The 24,005-nt window shown below is 41.0% G+C and overlaps 1 protein-coding gene across 2 annotated transcripts in view; it reads right to left on the bottom strand.

Annotated features, from left to right (window-relative positions):
- Positions 1 to 23,803, bottom strand: part of CDH12 (cadherin 12) — a 216,880-nt gene extending 193,077 nt beyond the window's left edge. For both annotated transcript variants that reach the window (XM_065399706.1, XM_065399707.1), the window contains exon 1: positions 23,573 to 23,803. In XM_065399706.1, the coding sequence (XP_065255778.1) occupies positions 23,573 to 23,803 (231 nt within the window). The remainder of the gene's footprint in view (positions 1 to 23,572) is intronic.
- Between the last annotated feature and the right edge of the window lie 202 nt (positions 23,804 to 24,005).

Here is a 24,005-nt window from a genome sequence, read left to right as displayed (position 1 = left end):
AGACCCAGTTTATTCAGTCCAGCATACAACTCAATGCATCGGTGATTATTCCTTTAGTTTACATCTAAATTACAATTTATGGTATCTTCTCCGTAAGTAAGAATATACATTTATTATTGACTGCTTATAAAATTAGTGCTAGTATATCATGAAATGAAGTGGAATTCGATGGGGGGAATGAAAATTTATATCCTTGTCTCTAACTGAACACAGATTCTGTAAAATGCATTTGCATTAATAAAATCTGCCAAAATGTGTAGGGTATTGGCAACATTTTGACAAATGTCACCATTATCTCTTGCACGGGCACTGTTTTAGGCCCTTGTTCATCCTGTCCTTTAATTTATATCACCCATGCACATTAAGATTGTAAATAACTTCAGCTATTTAAATACATAATCATGATATAATATCAATGGTTAGCAAAGTCCTTGCATAATTTTGCATGTATTTCTTTTTTAAAACTTACTTTCTTCCTGCAGTGCAAGCTACTTTAGTTACACTGGAGACTAACTACTGAAGCAAAAAATGTGCATATTCATCTGGCTTACACTAATATATGGATTTCTCCATTGGTAATAGTCATAAAAATGGAGCTGACATCCATAAATGGAATGAATGAGTTCTTATTTCTAGTTTTGTGGATTATGTGCTGCTAGTTAGTAATTACTTCTTTTATATAAAACAACTGACTTGTGGCATTTGCATCATGTACTCATATTGAGTACACAACCATTATTCTCCCATTATACAGGACAATAAAAATATGAAATAAAGACTATTTTCAAAAACTACATAACTGTAGGCCGATCTACACTAGGAAAGTAGGTCAGTATAACTACATCTCTCTCTCAGGGTATGAAAAATCCACACCCCTGAGTGACACAGTTAAGCCGACCTAACCCCCAGTGTAGACAGTGCTAAATTGTTGGGAGATCTCTCCCATTGACCTAGTTACCACGTCTGGGGACAACCCTTCCTGTCAGCATAGGTAGTGTCTTCACCGAAGCACTGCAATGGTGCTGCTGCAGTAGTTTAAGTGTAGACAAGCCCATAGTTTGTTGGAAAAGTGATATCATTGATCAAATAACGATTGGGTGGCTCATTATGTATGTGATTGTTTCCAGAAGTTGCTATTATTAACACTTGAAGATTATTTAACGAAATGATCAGTTGTGCCAGAATCATTTAACATATTTTTAGCAAACAATTATTGCAAATACTGTAAAATCAACTTTTGGAAGTTGGACACCTCTTACAGGAAGTAAATAAAAGGCAACTTATCCAACCAAAATAAGGGGAAAAAAACTAAAGACGCAATATGAAGTGTAAAGGAAAAATTGAGTAGAATATTATGATTTTAACTGCACGGTACTTTTTTGTTGCATATTTTTCTCTTGTTCGTCTAATACTAGTGTAGTTTAGTGTGATGGTTCAGGCATGTAGACTTGTTGGAGATGACAATTTCCCTCTCTTCCCCCCTCCCTTCACTCCCTGGAGCTTAGTTCACCTTGCAGTTGTAAATTTGGTACTGTTAATATCAAGTTGCCTGACTTAGAAGCTGCACACTGAATCTAATAAGAACCATAATTACTGGATTTAGAGAAACCTCATCAATAAGCCTTTTATTTAATTTTCAACAGGGCATATCTCCTCACCAGGGTAGTTGCCAACCACCAAATTGTAGGCCGTCATTCACATAACACACACTATTTTTGGTAAGACAATTAATAAAATAAAGCATTAAACGTGAATGAAAAACACAAGGCCAAATTCTGCACTGATGTATATACCCCGTGCCACTGCACTGAATTTGGCTCTCTAACTATAGTATAGATAGGAGGTACGAAGGATGGTCTATACAGAGCATTGGACTATGACTCAGGAGACCTGGACACGGTTCTGACACAGACTTCCTGTATGACCTTGGGTAAGTCCATGAATCTACCCTCTTCCTCAGTTCCCCATCTGGGAATGTGAGGACAATGACTGAGATATTCAGAGACGATAGTGACAAGGCCCATATATATATATATACCTATATGAATGCTTACATTTTATAGAGAGGGGAATAAGTGCAATATGTAGGGCATTTTCATGTGGTACACTCTCAAATATATATAAAATACTTATACTAAACCTTACCGTAATGTTAGTGTCTTTTTTTTTTTTTTTAAGTGAACCAATAAAATATTTACAGGTCTGATTCTCCACTGCCTTGCACCCATATTTTATACCTGTGCAAAATGGGTGGAAAATGACACAGCATACAAGTAGCAGCAATTTATATCCAGTTTGCACAGGTATAAATTATTATTTAGGGACACAAAGCAGTCAAGAATCAGACGCTATAAATCCCCCATAGTATTTGCAACTGGAATACTGTAGTATTATGTGAGCAAATCAAATCAGTCTAGCTTTACTTTATATTTTGTGTAAAATATAACAAGTTTTTTAACCCTCCCCTTTACAAAAAAAAAAAAAAAAAAAAAAACATAGGTAAGGATTGTTTTGTGTCCATTTAATTTTTAAGGTATATGAAACTAGTCTGTACAGCACAAGAGCTATTCACGAAAAGCAAGTATTGTAAGTTAGTTCTATGATTTTCTATTTCTTGACAAAACTGCAATGTATATATATATATTACTGAACTGGTCATTGTTTCATCTTTGCAGCATATTTATGACAGCTGTTAAGCTGCTCGAATGCCAGCTGCCAGAATTAATTAGGATTATGTGTGAATCTTCTTCTGAATCCACAGACATTCATCGATTTATTCAAGGTCTCTACCACTGGCATCAATTAGGGTTAAACTAGAAGCAGTTACCTGCTGTCAGATTGATACAGCTGGTGTTGACAACTAAGGGCTATTAATTGGATTTTATTATTGTCTCGAAAAAGTGTTCAAGATTTGTACATTGCCCTAATCATTAAAATGAGATTTTTTTTTTCCTGGCTTTCACTTAACCGATATGCTTTTGTTTTCAGAAGGAGGAAAACTTATTGCAAGAACAAACAGAAGGTTCCTCACAATACAAACGGTGATTATGATGATTGATCAGACTGCATAGAGAGGAAGGCTCACTACACCTCCCTAATGGATTACTGTGCATGCAAGTTATAAATATGTGAATGTATGTGTGTGTATACACACACCCACACACCGCTCAATATTTTCAGACTTGGTGATTAAAATCCATATGTAGGCACCAAAAGAAAAAATGGCCTCATTTTCAAAGGTGCTGAGCACCCACAAACCCCACTGTCTCCAGCGGCATTATACTCCATATTTACATTAAATTGAATAGAATATTTCAGAATATGGTCCAGGGCTCCAAGTTGGTTAACAACTTGCTAGTTCATTATTGCTAAGAAGCAACATGACTAGCAGGATCCTAACAGAACATTGGCATCTTCTCAACTCGGTGATTTAACATATTTTCCAGGGATTATTTTTTTGCTTATGGCCATAGACAGAGTTAAAAAGGGTGTCCTTTTCTAATTAAAACAAGTTTATTGACATGCCCCACTTGAACCATCTTTACACAGAAAAAAATCATCATTATGCTTAAGCCTCCCCTCAAGCTTCTTAAAAGAGCTCCTGGGAATTGGGCATCAGAGTACATTTTTAAACAGTCATAGGAGTACAGAGAATCAGAAGTCTAGTATAAACATCCCTTATAGACAAGAATGTTTACTCAATCCATACATTCAGCACATACTATTGGCAAAAATTATCTGGTGTTTACTTTGCATTTTGGAGTTTTCCTCATAAAGATTCACAAAACGTTGATGTTAGTTACGTAAATTAGATGTATTTATTTTTAACTGCACATGAGTTTCAAAGTGTGATTTGTTTAAAATCCATCAAATCTAAGGGCCTGTGGCATGAGAAGTGCTCAGTACCTCCAAAGGGGTGCTCAGTAACCTACAAGATTGAGCCTTTAGTGAACATCCATTATCATCTACTATACAGTGCTCCAAGTAACAGAAGGGAAAGGATTTGGGAGAACATCACCAGCAAGTGAGCCTAAAAAAATAATTTAAAAGGATGGTCCATGGAATGTTGTGGGAAACTCCAACACCTCTTATGGACCCTTTGAACTTACCAGATGAACAAAAAGTTCTTCCACAGAAGCAAATAGGAGACAGGTGTGCCTTATGTTCACTTCCTCTTACTTATTGCTATTTATTGTATCAAGAACAGATACAAGGGGCCAGAGTTTGATCCTTACTCGTGTTGAGTAGGCCTTTTTTCATGAGTCGTCCCATTGGCATTATAAATAAGACTACACCATCTAAGAGTGCAGAATCTATCATAAGATGTAGGATATCACAGAGCTGGATTTGATATAAAAATCTAAATATTTAAATAGATAAGAAGAATAGAAACATTGTAATCAAGATAGCAGCATGGAGTCATGACATCCACCTTGGGCCCAACCCTGCAAAGTCTTAAACACCTTCAACTCTCAAAGATTTCAGAGGGAATTGGAAGATGTTCTTGGTCACAGATCCTAGTGAGTTCCCCTTCCTGGCCACCTTTAGGATAGCTGTGAAGGGAACCCAAGCCTCTGTGCTCTGGATCCCTTGAGGTGTGTTAAGCTTCTGAACAGAGTCCAGCCACTATCCCAATCTCAGAGTATTTAGGGGGCAGACCTTCTCTCTGGCACCTCCTTTCTGAGTGTTGAAACCCGCTGTTCAACCACGTAGCCCCTCTGGGCACAGCCCTGACCCCTCTGACTCACCAGTACTTAAACATACCCCGCTCCCAGAACACCATCCAAAAGGTGTGAAGCTTCTGATTTGCAGTTTATTTCCATCAGGGACAATCAATAGTTGTGAAGCAGTCAACACACAAACACACACTTTGTTCAGTCTATCGACTTTAAGTTCTTTATACTTAATCATGAAAAGCACAGGCTAGTACAGATCACACATAACAATAAAACATTCTAAATCCAATGTCCCTCACTAGCTCACCCTTCCTTCAGAGAGCATCTGGGTTCCATCAGCCAGGTAAGCAGGAAGGCTATTCACCACATTGCCTATCCTGCCCTTGCAGCAGCCTTTATCCCATCTTACTCTGGTACAAGATGGCTCTCACTCCCAGTTTCCTCCCCTCTTCCCCCACGTGAGTCCCTGTATAGACTCCTGTTGGGGTCTCTTGCTCCTTTTGTTCGCCTGGTAACTTTCCATTAATTGCAAAACCCCCTTCCTTCCAGACACAAGTAGGAAGTATCTTCTGCCAGCTAGAGCAGAACCATTGTCCCAAGATGTGTGTGTGTGTGTGTGTGTGTGTGTGTGTGTGTGTGTGTGTGTGTGTGTGTGTTTAATAGATGCTCACCATTGTCTCTGGCTAATTTAAGGATTGCTTCACAAACATATAGGCTTTCCATGACACAATAATTTCATGATACAATCTCATAAAATCATCCACAAGTCAGAACTTGATAGAACCCCCCCAATTCATCACAGTTCTCCCACAGGTAGTACTCAGGACCTTATAGGATATGGCCAGTTGTCTCTTGACAAAGCAAATAGCATTTATATGACACTCAGGCCTGGTCTACACCTCAAACTTTGATTGACCTATCTACGTCACTCAGGCATGTAAAAAATTCATATCCTTGACACATGTAATTAAAACGATCTGAGCCCTGGCATAGCCACCACTAGGTTGATAGAATAATTCTTCTGTCGACTTGCCTATCATGTCTCAAGGTGGTGCTTTTATTACAGTGACAGAAAAACAATTTCCATCACTGTATCAATTGTCTGTACCACCAGTGCTAAAGCAGCATAACTGCAGCACTGAAGCTGGTAGTGTAGACGTAGTGTAGACGTAGTGCTGGTAGTGTAGACGTAGACTCACTTAACACTTCCTTAAGCTGCACTGTACTACAGTGCTCACTATTAAAGATTCAGCATTTACCAAACAGTTGCCACATTGTGTTATCTGAGATACTGCAGTTATTTACATTCTAAGTACAGGAAAATGTCCTGTTCTAAGTATGGGGAAATACTGTGGAATCCATAATCATAGTTAAGAATTTTGAGTATGTAGGATAATTCTTGGGTAGAAAAATTTCAATTCAAAACTTGAATTGACTCCTATCTGTCTTGATCATACTTCTATACATAGGGCTGGCCTCAGGATTTTATAAAGTCAACCACATGATTTTGGGGGAGCATTGCCAAACATTTCTGACTTTTTTTTTCTTAACAGAGATGACCATCAGACATCTAGTGGAGGATAAGCAGAGCCAACTTACTATTACTACTAGTAATTATCTTATTTTTAGAACTGTGCTGGATTCTATCACTTAATTGCCAACATGCAAAACGTTTTCCAATGGCCAATTCTCTACTTCGTTGGTGTGGCGCCAGTAAGCCACTAGTCACAGGAGGGTAGTGTGGGCAATATTGCCAACTCTCATTATTTTATCACTACTCTAGCAATTTTGTGGGTTTTTTTTTTAAATTGGTCTCATGAAAACATGATGAAAGACTGCCAACTCATGAATTTTCTCTTATTCAAAATGGTCACCATCTCCTATGACTAGCAATAAGTCTGAAGTCATCAAGACGGCTGCCATTTCCCTATAGACTATCTTCTTGTGGGAGCAAGGCTAGCCTTAAAATTGGCTGTCACATCCCACTATTTTCAATGAGATTGAAGCAGCCCACAGACAAAATGGCTTATGGCTGCTACTCTGTGGTTCAGGGGGCTGGAGAAGATATAGGGACTGTGGGGAGCAGCAGAGATGAGGCACTGTGAAAGGTATATGGGGAGAGTGAAGAGGAGCAGGGCACTGTGGGAGCAGAAGGCAGATTTAAAGGTTGCAGAGGAATGTGGAGGAAGGAGAGAAGCTAAGAGGGAGTCAGAGGACAGTGGTGGGGATGGGAGATGGCAGCTCCACCAGCCAGGGGGTAGCGGGGGATGAGGGGTATCTCCTCTAAGCAGCAAGGGTAGGGCAGTGGTGCAGTTTTGCCTGCTCTCACAAACTGATTGCAAGCCATGGGATTTAGGTGCCTGCAGGAGGAGTGTTGCACACTGAGCTCTGACTTCATGTATGACTCTTTAGGAGAGATTCCTGGGGCAGGGAAGGGCAGAAAAATAGGGAATCTTGGAACTCATTGTGGTGCGACTTGGTGTATTGATATTGGAATCTTTCTGTACAATAGATTCATATATTCAGGGACTTTAATGCCAGAAGGGACAATTTTGATCATTTAGTCTGACCTCCTGCACATTGCAGGCCACAGAACCTTGTTCACCTACTCATATAATAGATCCATAACCTCTGGATGAGTTACTGAAGTCTCAAATCATGGTTTAAAGACTTCAAGTTACAGAGAATCCATCCTTTACACTAGTTTGAATCTGCAATTGACCAGTGCCTCAGGTTGCAGAGGAAGGCAAACCTCCCCTCCCCACAAAGTGTCTGCCAATCTGACCCAGTGGAAAATTCCTTTCTGATTGCAAATATGGTGGTCAGTTGGACCCTGAGCATTTCGGCAAGACCAAACATCCAGACACCTAGGAAGGAATTCTCTTTAGTAATTCAGAGTCCTCCCCATTTATTGTTCCATCACTGTCCAGGGAGATATTTGGAACCAGCAGTCACCGAACGGCTACATGCCATTTAAGGCAGTTTCAACATACCATTTCCTCCACAAACTTATCAAGCTCACTCTTGAAGCCAGTTAGGTTTTTTGCCCCCATTGTTTCCCTTAGAAGGCTTCCAGGCTCCAGAACTTTACTCCTCTGATGGGTAGAACTTTCATCTAATTTCAAGCCTAAACTTGTTGAGTGCCAATTTATATCCATTTTTTCTTATGTCAACATTGGAGTTTAATTTAAAGAATTCCTCTCCCTCCCTGATATATTTATCGAGAGCAATCATATCTTTAATCAGCCTTTGTTTGGTTAGACTAAACAAGCCAAGCTTTTATGGATCTCCTCTCATAAAATAGGTTTCCCATTCCTCTGATGAGGAGAAATCACTTCTCTGCACCCGTTCCATTTTGAATTAATCTTTCTTACACATGGGAGACCAGAATTGCACACAGTATTCCTGATGAGGTCTCACCAGTGCCTTGTATAATTGTACTAATATTTCCCTATCTCTACTAGAAATACCTTGCCTGATGCATCCTAAGATTGCATTAACCTTTTTCGCAGCCACATCACATTGGTGGATCATACAACTAATTAACCAATGAACCCACCCTCGTCTTTCTTGTCCTCTGTCACTTCCAACTGATAAGTCCCCAGCTTATAGCAAAATGTATATTTGTTAGTTCCACCGCGCATGACTTTGCACTATTAAACTTCATCCCATTTCTATTACTCCTATTTTCAAGGTCATCCAGATTTTCTTGTATGAAATTCCAGTCCTCCTCCATATTGGCAATACCTCCAAACTTTGTGTCATCCACAAATTTTATTAGCACAGACCACTTTTTGTACCAAGGTCATTAATAAAAATGTTATATCTTTGATCCCAAGACCAATCCCTGAAAAACTCCACTAGTAATCTCTCTCCATCCTGATAGTTCACCTTTCATCATGACCCATTGTAGTCACCCCTTTAACCAGTTCCTTATCCATTTTAAATTTTCATATAAATCCCCATCTTCTCCAATTTAACTAATAATTTCCTACATGGAATTGTATCAAATGCCTTCCTGAAATCCAGATAGATTAGATCTACTGCATTTTCTTTGTCTAAAAAATCAATTATCTTGTCAAATAAAGCGATCTACCTTTTGTAAAACCATATTTCATTTTATCCCAATTACCATTTACCTCTATGTCCTTAACTATTTTCTCTTTCAAAATTTGTTCTAAGACCTTGCATACATTGGGATCAAACTAAGAAATCTGTAGTTTCCCAGATTACGTTTCCCCCCCTTTCTTAAAATAGATTCAATATTAGCAATTCTCCAGTCATAGAGCACAACCCTCCAAGTTTACAGATTAATTAAAAATCCTTGCTATTGGGTGTGCAATTTCATGTGCCAGTTCCTTTCATATTCTTGGAGGAGATTATCTGGAACCCCCAGTTTAGTCCCATTAAGCTGTTTGTGTTTGACTTCCACTTCAGAAGTGGTAATTTCTACTTCCATATCCTCATTTCCATTAGCCATCCTGCCACTACCCCTAAACTCTTCATTACCTTTATTAAAAATGTAGGCAAAGTATTAGTTTAGGTCTTCGGCCATGCCTAGATTATCTTTAATCTCCACCCATCCTCAGTGTTTAGCGGTCCCATTTCTTCTTTCCTTGTTTCAATATATGACTTCTGTGTAAGATTATGAACCCTATGGGGCTGTGTCAGGCTGAAAACTCCATTTTGAATGTGGACCCTTTTGTCTTGCCTCTGGTCTATTTGTATCCATGTTGGGTTGAGATTCCAAAGGCTGGTGAAAAAAGAACAACAATAGAGGGCAACTGACCAAGTCCCCAAACATTAGAAATCTATTCACTATAGACAAAAGACTGGTCCCTATTCAGGGGAATTGGTTTAGCAGTGGGGGAGGTCACCTTGGCAATGATGTCACCTGGAAGGGGTTTGTGCTCATGTGATGAAGCTGGCAAGGGTATCACCTGACAGAGGGGGACTAAAAAGATTTAAAAGGGCAGAAGCTGTTTTGCTCAAGGGCCATTTTCCCCCAATGAATGAGGAAAATTCAGCCACACATGATGCAGCCCACAAGCCATGCACTGAAGGAGGAGTCTGGACAAACCAAGGGACTCTGACCCCAGCCCAAAGAATGCCCTGGAGTGGTGAAGGAACTGAAGCAGGAACATGTATAGTATTTATTGTTTTATATGAACTGTACTCTTCTGTGCTTTACATGATTAAGTAAAAGAGCATTAACATGTTAGACTCTTTGCCAAGGGTGTGAACATGAGTTAACTTCTTCACAACTGCTGTTTGCCCCTGAGAGTGCTAAACTGTAAACCGGGAGCTTCACACCTTTCAGTGGAGTTCTGGGAAGGGTATGTTTAAGCACAAGGGAGTCTGAAGGGTCATCATGGTATTCAGAGGTGTTAGGTGGTTGGGCACCAGGTCCAGCTATCAGAAGGGAATGCCAAATAGGAGGCCTGGGTTCTGTGAGCATGCCTAGCATCACAGGGTTGGGGCAGTGGCTGGACTTCGTTCAGGCCCCAGGGGCTTAATACATGTGAAAGACTTTGATCCCCTTGCAGCAGTCCTAGTGAGTGGCTGGAAGGGGGCAGATGTTAGGATCTGAGAAGCACTGGGACAGAGGGAGGCAGGATGGGGGAGCTGGGGAAGAGGTGCTCCTGGATCAATGGTAGAGAAGTCCTCTGGGATATCAGGAGACAAAGTGTTGCTGCTGGGTAAAGACAGCAATAGGAAATGGATGGCAGTTACTCTCTTCTCACCTCTAAGAAAGGGGAAATGCCTACATGGCATGTGGCCCATTGGCAAATGCCAGTAGCAAAAATCCCCAGGCAGCCGAAGATGGGACACTAGATGCCAAGGGCTCTGAGATATTACAGAGAATTCTTTCCCAGGTATCTGCCTGCTGCATCTTGCCCACCTGCTCAGGATCTAAATGATTACCATGCTTGGGGTCAGGACGGAATTTTCTTCTGGGGTCAGATGGGCAGAGACCCTGGACTTTTTTCCACCTTCCTCTGCAGCATGGGGTACGGATCACTTGCAGGTTTAAACTAGTGAGAATGGTGGATAATCTGTAACTTGAAGTCTTTAAACTATGATTTGAGGACTTCAATAAGTCATCCAGCGGTTAAGGGTCTATTACAGGAGTGGATGAGAGAGGTTCTGTGGCCTGCAATGTGCAGGAGGTCAGACTAAATGATCACAATTCCCTTCTGACCTTAAAGTCTATGTGTCTCTGGAGTCTCCATCTGACCAGTGAGCGAGAGAGAGAGGTGTGCATTAAAAGTAGATCTTTCAACCTGAAATCATATCACACACACACACACACACACACACACACACACACACACACACACACACAGAGGCAGAGGGGATTAAAAAGTCAAAAGATCAAATAATGCTTTTAGGCATTTTTTTTTTAAATCTCATTTTTTGGGGGCTAATCTTTATTTTTGAAGGTCTGATTCATCATTTTTGATCTCTCAGGTTGGCAATAGTGTGTATGCATCCTTGTGAATGCAACGATTCTCTACAAACATTAGCTAATTTATCACAACTCCCGATTCAGAATCATTAAATAATATCTTCAATTTACATGTGATGAAATTGAGGCAAAAAAGCTGTCAGCTGGCTGGAAAAGGCCAGCATAGAAATTAGTATTAGATTTAGGATTAGAATATAGAAGAACCTTTCTCTCAACTCTGTACTTTCTCCACTAGACCAGACTAGATCATGCTATTGAGCTGCTGCTCCTTGTAGCCAGAAGCAGCAGTGACTGCTCAGCAGGCAGTTGTCGGAGAATGAACTGATGGTGGTTCTTATGCCCTCAGTGGCTCTGTGGGTAGCACGGATACACCTCAAGTCATTGGTTGATGATGACTATCACTGGGCAAACACCACAGAAACACCCTGGTCATCCACTAATCACATATGTTGCCCTGCACCATTGAGACACCACTAAGGCCAGGTCTACACTACCGCGGTAGTTCGACGGCTGGCAATCGAAGTTCCGGGTTCGATTTATCGTGTCTGGTCTGGACGCGATAAATCGATCCCGGAAGCGCTCGCCGTCGACTGCGGTACTCCAGCTCGGCGAGAGGAGTACCGCGGAGTCGACGGGGAGCCTGCCTACCGCGTGTGGACCGCGTCTGAACCACGGTAAGTTCGAACTAAGGTATGTCGACTTCAGCTACGTTATTCACGTAGCTGAAGTTGCGTACCTTAGTTCGAATTTGGGGGTTAGTGTAGACCAGGCCTTAGACTTCAGCCTACGGAAGCTTAAGGGCTCCATAGCAACTCCATACAATAAACTAGTAGAGAGAACTATTTTACCAAATACATGATTAAACCAAACAATAATACAGCATGGAGCATGTGGAGATATCATGTATTGTGTGAGAGGCTAGTTCTGCCCCTTTCCACTTTTGATGCCTTCAGCAAAATAAATCTTTTGTATTTATTTTGAGTGATAGCAATCCATATAATTAAAACCAATAAACTAAGAAGAATCAAAACAAACCACAGTAAGTAGCAAACTAACAGTAAGTGCTGATGACAGATTAATCCAAACTGCCATTCAAAATTATGCTTGCTGTATTAGTTAGAAACTTTATCACTACTAGCAACGGCACCAGTAAATAGCTGAAGCAAGGTAAGAAATTAAGATAGATTACAAATTATAAATCCCATGGCAAGTGGTATGCAGAAATGGAAGCCAGGGAGGTTTGGTAGCATAGTGTTTCTGTTGGAATCCTGGCTCTATTGAAGTCAATGGCAAAACTCCTATTGACTTCAGCAGGGTCAGTATTTCACCCCTTATTTCCATTAATGCCATTTCTGTAGCTCCCGCTGCACCTTTCTACTGCTGCAATTTCTGCTTCTGTTCAGCATCATTATCTTTTATTCTTTAGGGTTTTTATTCAAAATTTCATCTCATATTATTCTGTTTTCATCCTGTTCCTTTACTGCCCTGTTCACATTTTCTAGTACAGCCACACAATAAAAACCAAGATCCTTTTATTAGTGTGTTTGTGAATTTAGGTTGCTGTACCTTAGTCCAAAGGAAATTAAAATTTAAACTAGAAACTAACAATTAAAACAACATGTAATTTCATTTCAAGTTCAAACGTGTCCATTTCCTTCTGATTCTCTCATCTATCCATATATGCCCTTGTACCTCACCTATCTCTTACAAAGAATATCATCATAGTCAGCCAGTGGACTAATTGCCTTCCTAGTAGCATTAAAGCAATCAGGTCAATTTTTGTTTTGACAGTTTTCTTTCCCCACTTCTGTCTCTGCTTCTTACAAGTTTCACCCTTGACATCAACAGTTTTGTTGTACCTGATGAAAATAGCTGATGAGAGAGGCCCTCGCCATGTAAAGAACAGTAGTCTACAAAGTATCTTGGGCAATTCCAAAAAGGGTGTTGGAGATTAAAACTGAGACTTTGAATGTGACTTGATGTTGTATGGGAGCCAGTTTACTGAGTGAGGTGTTGAGAGAAGATGTTTTGAGCAGTTGGCATGCCAACCCAAAGGCTCTCACGCTTCAAACACTCATGTAACAGTGAGAGCTGTTGATCTCCAAGTTTAGATTAAAGCTAAGACATTAAGATGAACTTTACCACTGAACTTCATATAAAATGGGATGTTTGAGTTGTGGCTCCTATGTGGCTCCACAACATTGTGCACTAGTATCCTTTGGTGATACTGAGGCCAGCAGAATAACATTACTAGTATATCTGAATTCTTATTACTTTGGATTTGTATCTATAAAAATTCTACTGTATGGTCTATTCTGAATTGCATCTCACTAGATTCTATTAAATCTTTTAGGTATAGTTTTTAGGGCAGTATTATGGTATCCCATTGATTTGTATCATCTCACCATGTTTCAGTAATGCCTATTAGGTTATGACCACCTTCTATTTCAAGAAACCCTAGTTTTTACTTATAAGATTCTTGCATTGATCTAGGGATTGTGGGACATTTATTCATTTTTATTTTTAGCTGTCTAGCTATTTTTATCTCCCTAGCCTGACACTCTTTTGGTTTTCCAGAATTTAATTTCGTGATCTCAACCTGTTCCTCCTTCAGTTCTGATATAATTTCTGTTTTAATCCTTTATTGGACACAGAGTTGTTTTTGGATTACCAGATGTCTATGTCTAACTTGAGTGTTCCTCAATATCTGTCAGCTTTTCCTCAGCATCTAGATTAAAATCCCCTTCAGACCTTGCAAATCATCTCTGCCAGCAGTCATGTTCCACTTTGGTTAAATTAGAGCCCATCCCTTATGCATTCACTCTTATTGATCCACAAAGTTCCCAAGTGCTTTTAAATCCTCCTCCTTCACACCATTCATTGTGCTTCTGACAATCCCACATCTGTCTGAACCTGCATGTACAAACAGAAGCATTTTAGGGAAACCTACTACACACACAAATAGCCTTTTTTCTAATCATCTAAATTTAGCTTCCATGAACTCTCTCCTACACATCCTTAGATCACAATCACAGGCTTATCCTCATCACCATCTAGTAGTTTGTGTCTAGATGTCTCATGAGATCGGTTGCATCCAAGCAGGGAAACCACTGAATAGTCCTCACAGTCACAACACACTCTGCTACCTCTGACTGAATTCCATATCACCATTGATTGCTGATGTCTCACAACCGTAACCCCTCTCTTTTGTGACCTCCTTAGTGTGTGAGGAATGATCATTGATCAGCCCCCTTTACCTCTATCATAAAGTGTGTCCCAACTCAAAGAGTTTGTCCTCCCATTCCACCTGGGTCTCCCTCTCATCATAAATCCACTTTTTTGTCCTTTCCTGAAACAAATTAAAATGAAGGTTTCATCTGGTTTGTTTGATCACCACATATTTTATGTAATTCTTAGCAATATAAAAATCACAGGCAGAAGCTGTTGCTGTGATAGATACCTGGGTTTCTAATTTTCCACATAAACTGCCCGATATCAAGTTTTAAAGAAGCAAATCCATTAGATCAACAACAGCAGCAACAAGTGTGTTATATTTAAATCACAATCCTTTACAACATGCTTCAGTGATACTGTGTTTTAGAAAATTCATACAAAAGATAAACTTACAAAGGGAAACATTAAAAGCAAATTTACGTTGCTACTGGGAGTTTATGTATTTCTACAGCTCTACTTTACAAAATTCCATTCCACAATTTCATGTGCATCTGTCAAATATATTGTGAGTCTTGTGTACTTTATGCAATGAACAGGATGCAAAACTTTCAAAATCCTCCATTTTTCACTACTTAATATTAAAGGAGAGATGTGAGGTCAAATGGTCTGAGCATAGTCACATGAGTTCTAATCCCAGTGCTGATTCCCTCTGTGATCTCGAGCAAGCCACTTAACCTCTCTTCCTCAATTTTCCCATATCTAAAACTGGGATACTGCTGCTCTGCTAGTGAACTTCACAGAGACATTGTGAGAATTACCTGATTTTTTGTAAAGCCCTTTGAAGATTAAAAGTGCTAAGTATTATTAATGTCTCATATATTCTTAAAAGAAAGTATATGTGTTAGGAACAAAGCAATCATCACAACAATACCCACAAGAGGCATATAGCTAAGAAAGAACATCACTGATTAAGGGTTTATCTAAACGTAATTGGAGGTGTGGTTTGCAGCTTCTGTAGACATACCTGCGCTGACCTCTAGTTAGCTCACTAAAAATAGCAGTGAGGATGTGGTGTCATTGGCTTCAGTGTGGGCTGCACAATTCCCCTGGCCTCCTGGGAATGTACTTGCTTCTAAAACCCTCATTGTCTTGACCTCACCTCTATTTTTAGCAATCTAGCTAGATTTCAGCTAGCATGGGTATGTGTACATGAGATGTAAATCACAGGCTGGCTGCTGTGTAGACATACTCTATTTGAACAGAAGCATCTAAACTACCAAACAAGAGTCCCAATTTTAACCTCCAGTACATTGGTTCATCTCCCACTGAAATTTGTGGGAAATTTCATCCATAGGGTTGAAAATGGCCATGAGAGTTTCTGGTGGGGTTAGAAAACATGCTGAATAGATTATTAATAGAACTACTGCTGTCTGAAGCTGTTCATTTAACTTTAAATGCAATTTGCCCACAATTCTTTATATCCAACAAGTGAGTAACTGGGATGTCCTTCTCAAGGGATTGAATTAACATATGTCATAAGCAATAGTCCATGGAACATCATCTCTTTTATCTCCTTGAAAGTGACATCATATGAATGACTAATGGGAATGATACAGAGAGCTCTTCCCATTTCTTTTTTCAGTAGCCTGTTCTCATTTGTGAGTTTTGAATCAGATGTGCTAGCACAAAAGCTGTGTGACAGCTGGCAAATGAAATGTTACCATGGTATTACTCAACAATAGAAATCTATTACACATATAATTTAAAAGAAAATCAGATTAGCCAAGGCACATGCCTCAATAAAGATTTAGACTAAGATTTTTGTTTAAAGGGCAATATGGTTTCAAAATATACGTATGGACTTATCTTCCTTTTAATTGTATTGTTTTATTTCCTTCAAGTGAATGTAGTGTTTGTAAACAGTGTCAGATTAAGTGCCCCAGAACCAGAAGTCTTCTATTTATCTAGAGGAGAATTATAGCACATGCCGTTCAAGCTTCCTTCCCTATGCGTCCCCATCATCCAATTTTGTTTTGGAGGCATCAGCCTGTGTGAGAAAGGGCAGTTCACTCTCCTGGAACATTCTGTCCTTGGTATCTCTTCTGAGCCTGCCAACACAGGCACCAAACATGCTGGTGATTTTTGTAATATTGATATCTGTCCATCATGAAATGGGCTGATGCCAGCAACTCATTTCCCATTAAGAGTGTGTGTGCTCCAGTGTTCATATTTCATGTTTGTTGGCCAGATTATCAGGAACCATAAAGATAATTTCCCCAATGGCTCCCTGGTGTGGACATCTGCCTTCCCACACTGGTGTAGAGGGAACAGCAGGGGCATGACTGAATGCAGAGAGGGCATAGTGGAGCAATACGGTGTTACACCTATCCTGCAATGGCGTAAGGACCATTAAGAAACTTATATCCAAGGACTGCTAGCAGCTTTAAATTGTGTTGGGGCTAGAGCTAGTCCTGAGGATCAGGGTCCCCGCATATACCTCACCCTTCTGTGCCAAACAGAGGTCTGAGGAGAGAATCTTGCCCTTTGTGTTTATATATATATATATATATATATATATATATATATATATATATATATATATACACACACACACACACACACACACACACGGAAATAAATCAATTTCATTTGCTGTGCTTGATGTCACTTTTCCGCATCTTGAGGCATTAAAAATTACAAACATTATTTATTTATACACACACACACACACACACACACACACACACACACACACACACACACACATATAATGTTTATGTGATTTTTAATGCATCAGGATGCCGGGAAAGTGACATCAAGGACAACAAATGAAATTGATTTATTTCTACAATCCAATAAGCATGCAAAAATCCCCCTGATTTGCACAAATAGAACGCAGGGCAGTACTGGGCACAATATTTGCATTTTAATCTAGAACTGCTATAGAGACTTCCCTGAGTCTCTTGCCTGTAAATCTGGCAGATTCTTACTGTGCTCCCACACTACTGTCCAATACGCAGGCACAGGATTTCTGAAACTTTGATTTACTGTTCCATTTACAAAGGCCAAAGTGTGTTGTCAAGAGAATTCTTTACGGACAGCTTTGAATGTGTCAACGTTAAGCACTATTTCAGGTTCTCTAACTGTGAACTAGCCTAATCCCCATCAGTTTCTACAACTATCTTTTGAAATGCAACCTGACACTTTTTAAAATAGTTTCCTGAAAACCAACATAAACTGGATTGAGAGTTTTGGCTGATAATATCTGACATTACTGCTGTAAATCTCTTCCGTTCTGTTCCAGGTGGCTTCCAAAATTAAGTAGTCATCCCTAAATGTTTAGTGAAATTGGCAGCTGATTTAATAAGCACATTAAACCTTTATTTATAAATTACAGAGATATTGTTAGTGCTGCAGTTCTATAATAAGCAATATAACCAACAGTGCACCCATCAGAGAATTGTCCTGTTATCCTGGCTGGAAGAAAAAGATACAAAAGCTGTAATTCCAAGCACAAAATATAGTATTACATGCCAAATGAAAAATCCTGGACATTCCAATGCACTTAATAACACCTTCAACAGGGCCGGCTCCAGGCACCAGCCGACCAAGCACGTGCTTGGAGCGGCACCTGGTAAGGGGCGGCCAATCTTGGGGTGGTGGGGGGCGCTCAGAGTTTTTTGGGGGGGGTTCGGTCGGGCGGCTCAGCGGCGCTCGGCAGGAGGTGTGTGTGGCGGCGGGGGGGTTCAGCAGCGCTGCGCTCTGTGGGGGGCTGGGGGCTTCGGCGGCGCTCCGCGGGGGGGGGTGTGTGTTCGGCTGCGCAGCGCTCCGCGGGGGGCTGAGGGGTTTGGCGGTGCTCCGCGGGGGACTGGGGGGGTTGGGGGTGCGGCGCACCACGGGGGGGGGCTGGGGGGTTCAGCGGGGGGTTCGGCGGCACAGCGCTCCGCGGGGGGTGTTGTCGCGGTGCTGAGGGTGTGTGTTATGGTGGCGCTATGGAGGGCGGCACTCTTTTTTTTTGCTTGGGGCGGCCAAAAAGTTAGAGCCGGCCTTGACCTTCAAGATATAATAAAGTAGTGCTAAGTCAAGAATTGCTTCCCAAATATACAGCTTTAACTTGATGCTAAAGAATCATTACAAATAAAGCAAACATTGGATTTTCGAAAATATTTAGGAACTCATTTGTGCACCACATGCAAAACCTGAGATATATCTCCACTGCCACAATGATCAACAGCCCCCCTCAACACGCTTTTCAAGATTCATGGATCCTACACATGCCTATCACAACAAATGGTGTACCTCATCCAGTGCTCTACATGTCCCAATAACAGCTATGTGGGTGAAACTAGAGAATCACTATGATCTTGAATGAACTCACACAGGAAAATGATAAAAGACAAAAACACCCCATCACCTGTGGGCAAACACTTTTCACAAAGCCATCACTCTCTGTCTGACCTAAGAGTCCTCATCCTCAAAGGAAACCTGCAAAACACTTTCAAAAGATGAGCCTGGGAGCTTAAACTCATTACTCTGCTAGACACATAAAATCATGGACTGAACAGTGACACTGGATGCATGGCATATTACAACAATCTGTAATGCACTAACCCCCTCTTTTTGTCTTATGACTGCAGAGGTGTTATCGGGCCACTCTAACTTGAATGGTCCCTTAGCATATATTGTAAGTACTTATACTAAAAATCTGCTGCATTTTGCTGTGATGCTGAGAGTACCTTTCCCAGACTTGAAGAAGAGCTTTGTGTGGCTTAAAAGCTTGTCTCTCTCACCAACAGAAAGTTGGTCCAATAAAAGATACTACCTCATCCACCTTGTCTCTCCAATAGAAGTTTCATATCATCCAGTGGGGAAATGTCTGTGAATATCCCCTTCCCAATTGGGTGTGCATCCCTTGCTAGTATTCAAAAGGTTAAATTACTGCTCTAGATATTTACTCTATTTACTATACTTTCAGTTGGAGATTATATTTATAATTTACTATACTTTCAGTTGGAGATATACTTTCAGTTATATATATATATATAATCTCCAACTGAAAGTATAGTAAATAAGTAAATAGCTGTATATCTAGGATAGAGCAGTTAATTTCATATATATATATATATATATATATATATATATATATATATATATATATATATATATATACACACACACACACAAACACACACACACACACACCAGGGGTCGGCAACGTTCAGCATGCGGCTTGCCAGGGTAAGCACCCTAGCGGGCCGGGCCAGTTTATTTACCTGCTGACACAGCAGGTTCGGCCGATTGCGGCCCCCACTCGCCGCGGTTCGCCGTCCCGGGCCAATGGGGGCGGCGGGAAGCGGCGCGGGCGAGGGATGTGCTGGCTGCGGCTTCCCGCTGCCCCCATTGGCCCGGGACGGCGAACTGCGGCCAGTGGGGGCCGCGATCTGCCGAACCTGCCGCGTCACCAGGTAAATAAACTGGCCTGGCCCGCTAGGGTGCTTACCCTGGCGAGCCGCGTGCCAAACTTTGCCGACCCCTGATACACACACACACACACACACACACACCTCTACCCTGATATAATGCGGTCCCCCGGAGCCAAAAAAATCTTACCATGCTATAGCTGAGACAGCGTTATATCGAACTTGCTTTGGCCCCACTGCTCCTTGTCCCCTAACCGCCCCCTCCAGAGACCCCCTCCCTAATCACCCCCAGGATCCCACCCCCTACCCAACTCCCCCGACCCCTATCCACACACCCCCGCCCCCTGACGGGCACTCACCGGCAGCGGCGGGAAGTGGAGCAGCCCGGCCCCAGCCCGTTCCACTCTGCCAGCTCCCAGCCGCGGCGCTCCGCTTCCCGCTGCTGGTGAGTGCGGGGAGGTTGGGGAAAGGACGCCCCCGTACTCACCGGCAGCGGGAAGCAGAGTGCCGTGGCCCCAGCCCGCTCTGCTTTCCTTGCCCCGGCCCCAGCCGTGTCGCTGGGGGTGGGGGGTTGGGGAAAGGTCCCGCACTCACTGGCAGCGGTGGAAGCGGAGCAGCCCAGCCCCAGTCCGCTCCACTCCTCCAGCTCCCAGCCGCGGCGCTCCACTTCCCACCGCAGGAGAGTACGGGGGGCATCCTTTCCCCAACCTCCCCACACTCACCGGCGGTGGGAAGCAGAGCACCGTGGCTGGGAGCTGACACGCTGATCCGCCGGAGCGCTGCTTTACCGCATTGTATGCGAACCCCTGTTATATCGGGTCACGTTATATTGGGGTAGAGGTGTATATATATATTTGGAGATAAATGCTTATGATGGATAAAATTCTGCCTCACAGAGGTAATTGATAATAAGCATAAAGTAGAACCATACATTGTTTCAATACATGATCAGCTCAAACAGTTTTCATGTCCTGGAATCAGATCTGTGTTTTCTGCCTCAATTTTAATGAGGCATTCATTACCTTTTCTCAATTATTGTGTGTTCCACGAGCAGATCCTTCATATTTTATTTTTATCTTCTAGGTAGAAGTGGCACACTAGGGGCACATTTCCTTAAAGTGTACACTAAGTACTCAAGATGCATCAATATTACTTATCTTAAAGTGCAATTATATCCATACACCTATGTGTGATAAAGAACTCCTCTTTCCAGCAACTTGAATCAGTTAAAAAAAAGACTTCAGAATTAAAGACAGGCCTGGTTAATCTGTAAATCCTACTCATGACCAATATTGCTCCTTAACCATAATGGTTCTTTTGGTTTGACAAGTAAAGATGCACAAATGTTACCCATTGTTCATGCAAGCCTAATATGACCCAGGTATCCCTTTGTCAGTCTAAAATTGCCCAGAATTATTAGCCAATCATCTTACATAAGATCATAAAGACCTATGAGCCATGGTGGTGCTATGTTAGCATCTCTGTGTGCTGCGACAGAGGAAAGCTTAGCAATCCTGTACCACGGGAGACGATGTGATTTAATTCATCCCTTCCTCTGTCCTATATAGAAGATGCTAGAGAGGAAATCCCATTGCAAGGTTTTACGAGAAACTATAATGTACAACTGTAGCAAATTTGACTTCCACTGGGGAGGAGATACAGGGTTTCTCACCTCCGTGTGCTCAGAAGATCAGGCTTGTGTCAGATCAGCAGCACTGTAGTATATCAGGATTTTTCAACTACTTTGATTTGATGCTTGTTTGACAAATCCTGTCTCAATCTCAAATAAACAATGCTAAAGTAATTTGAAAAACCCAATACAGAATACAATAAGATATAAAGCTACATTGTTTATCTATCCATGTCTGTATACCACTCTGATCACTACAGTGTGTGAGCAACTTTTCCTAATGTCACTAAACACTGCATGACTCCAGGAACTATAGGTACAGTAAATCTCAGACACAGCATCAAGGACCAAATTTTATCATCATATTAGTTTGCTTTTGTGGGGGCTGGGGGAGGAGGGTGGTAAACAGGTTCACCATGTTACCTTTTGTGTTTTGTCCTCATTATATATATTTTGCATTTCAAAATTGTATCTATCTCTATTTTAGGATTTTATTAATGCCCAAAGCTATAATATTTGAACACATTCCACTTTAGATTGGCAAAGCAAAGTCCCTATTGGATTTTATGGAGTCTTCTATTCTTCTTTCCCTGGTTCTGAGGGGTTTGCTTGGGGCAGGAATGGTAGAGAAGTGAAGTTGTTGAAAATATCATTCAGGTTACAGTTAGAATATGGTATTCATTCCCCACATAGACAGAACCATTTAAATTTAAAACAATGATGGAAAAAAAATCTCTATGATAATAAGCTGAGAGTCAATGCATGATGCTGCATTTCTGCTGCAAGCAAAACTCCAACACTCATTTCAGTGGCAGTTTTGAGTGCCCAAGGAATGAATCATTGGCCTCTGACTTCCAGTGAGTAAAGTCCTGTGGTCAAAGTAGAATTTATGCATAACAGAAGAGAGGAAAAATATTAATTAGGTAAAACATCACTCGGTCAATTTCCAGTGCATCATACAGATTTTGACGTATCCTACTAAAACTTAATTGGAGCTGTTAACTACTCCTCCAACCTCTGTGCAACTCTGAACATTGACTGCCGGATACTTTAGGTTGTGTCTTATCTTTCATTTCTGAAGACACTTTTCTCACCGTTGCCCCCACCCCACCCAACTGGTTGCCAACTTATTCATGCACCACAGAAGAAATAATGATCAGTGTAACACACACACACACACACACACACACACACACACACACACTACAAGAGCTGCATCAGATTAATATATTTGTTTGAATCATGTGATATGAGGCAACCTGTCCACCTGTCAGACATGCATGGCAACAGTAGAAATGATCAGAAAGTGAAGCATATGGTACCATAATATGATTTGTCCTTAACAGACCAAAAACAATTGTTTGCCAAAAACTAATGTGAGTAATGGTACCCAAACACAGAAATGACAGTCTAAGCATACAGTACCTAAGTATGGATCAAGTGGCAGTATGCTTGTCCCTGGGCCCTAGAATGGCAGGTCCAAATCCAACCCCTGAGATTGATCTTACATCTAATTCTAACAATGAACAGCAATATAATAGATCCTACTAGGTTTAGTTATACATACTACACCAAAATGTTTCAGAATTCCCAGATTTATTTTATCTCCAAAGCAAGGGATAAGAAAATTAGTCCAATGTGAACATAGATAGTAAAGGTTATAAATCTGTGGATAAAAAAATATTGATATCCACATTAATTATATGCTGGGGTGGGGAGTTGTTTGTACCCTAGTATTCTAACAAATAGGGTCTAATTTTCAGCTGATATAAATCAACATAACTGCACAGAAACAAATGGAGCTATGATAATTTACACCAGCTGAAGATCTGATCCCTATACAGTATGTAAACTGCATTATTAATAGCTTTGTTGTTCTCTTTTCTTACATGGCGACATGTACGAAACACCAAAATATAGGTTATTTATTTATTTATTCATTCATTTATTTATTTTTAAGCTGCAGGAAAAGTGAGGGACTTTCTAAATGTCAATTTAATTTGAGCACAGTTTTGCATTCATATTTTGTATGATCCACCAGATACACAAAATATAACGCCAGAAGACTCAGTTTAACTTTATGGGAGTTGGGAGGGGGAGGGAAGGATGGAGAAAATTCATCCTGTCTAAAACGTACACATTTATAGCTTATATTACTATCTGTGTGTCACTTCAGCATTTAAAGAAAAAGTAAAAAAATTACCTTTCCCACATACTGGGGTTCAGAGCCCATGTATTCCTCCAGCACAAAAAACTGATTCCATACCCAGCCTCGTTTGACCCGCTGGGCGGATGACCTCCTCCCTGGCATTGTGACAACATTTTCTCTCGGCTGTGCTTCTAAAGTCTGTTGTAGTTGTGGATGCAGTGGTGTTAGGAGACCTCCATCAAACAGGACCCAGAGAAGCAGGGATAAACAGTTCCTTGTAAGCATTGGCAAAGGCTTCCCTACAGCAAGTAATAAAAACTCCAGCACTTAATGTAGAGCTGTAGAATCCAGGTTTGAGGTGTCTGTGGCCTCCACCACTTAGCTTCAGATTTTATTGCGGAAATGCTAATGCAGACATTAATCCTTCTGATGACAAGGTTTTTGCCGCATTAAATTCCATCTAAAGGGACCTATAAAAGAGATTTAC

Source organism: Emys orbicularis, chromosome 2 (assembly GCF_028017835.1).
Source record: "Emys orbicularis isolate rEmyOrb1 chromosome 2, rEmyOrb1.hap1, whole genome shotgun sequence".
NCBI classification, from domain to species: Eukaryota; Metazoa; Chordata; order Testudines; family Emydidae; genus Emys; species Emys orbicularis.
This window is presented reverse-complemented; position numbering and strand designations above follow the sequence as displayed.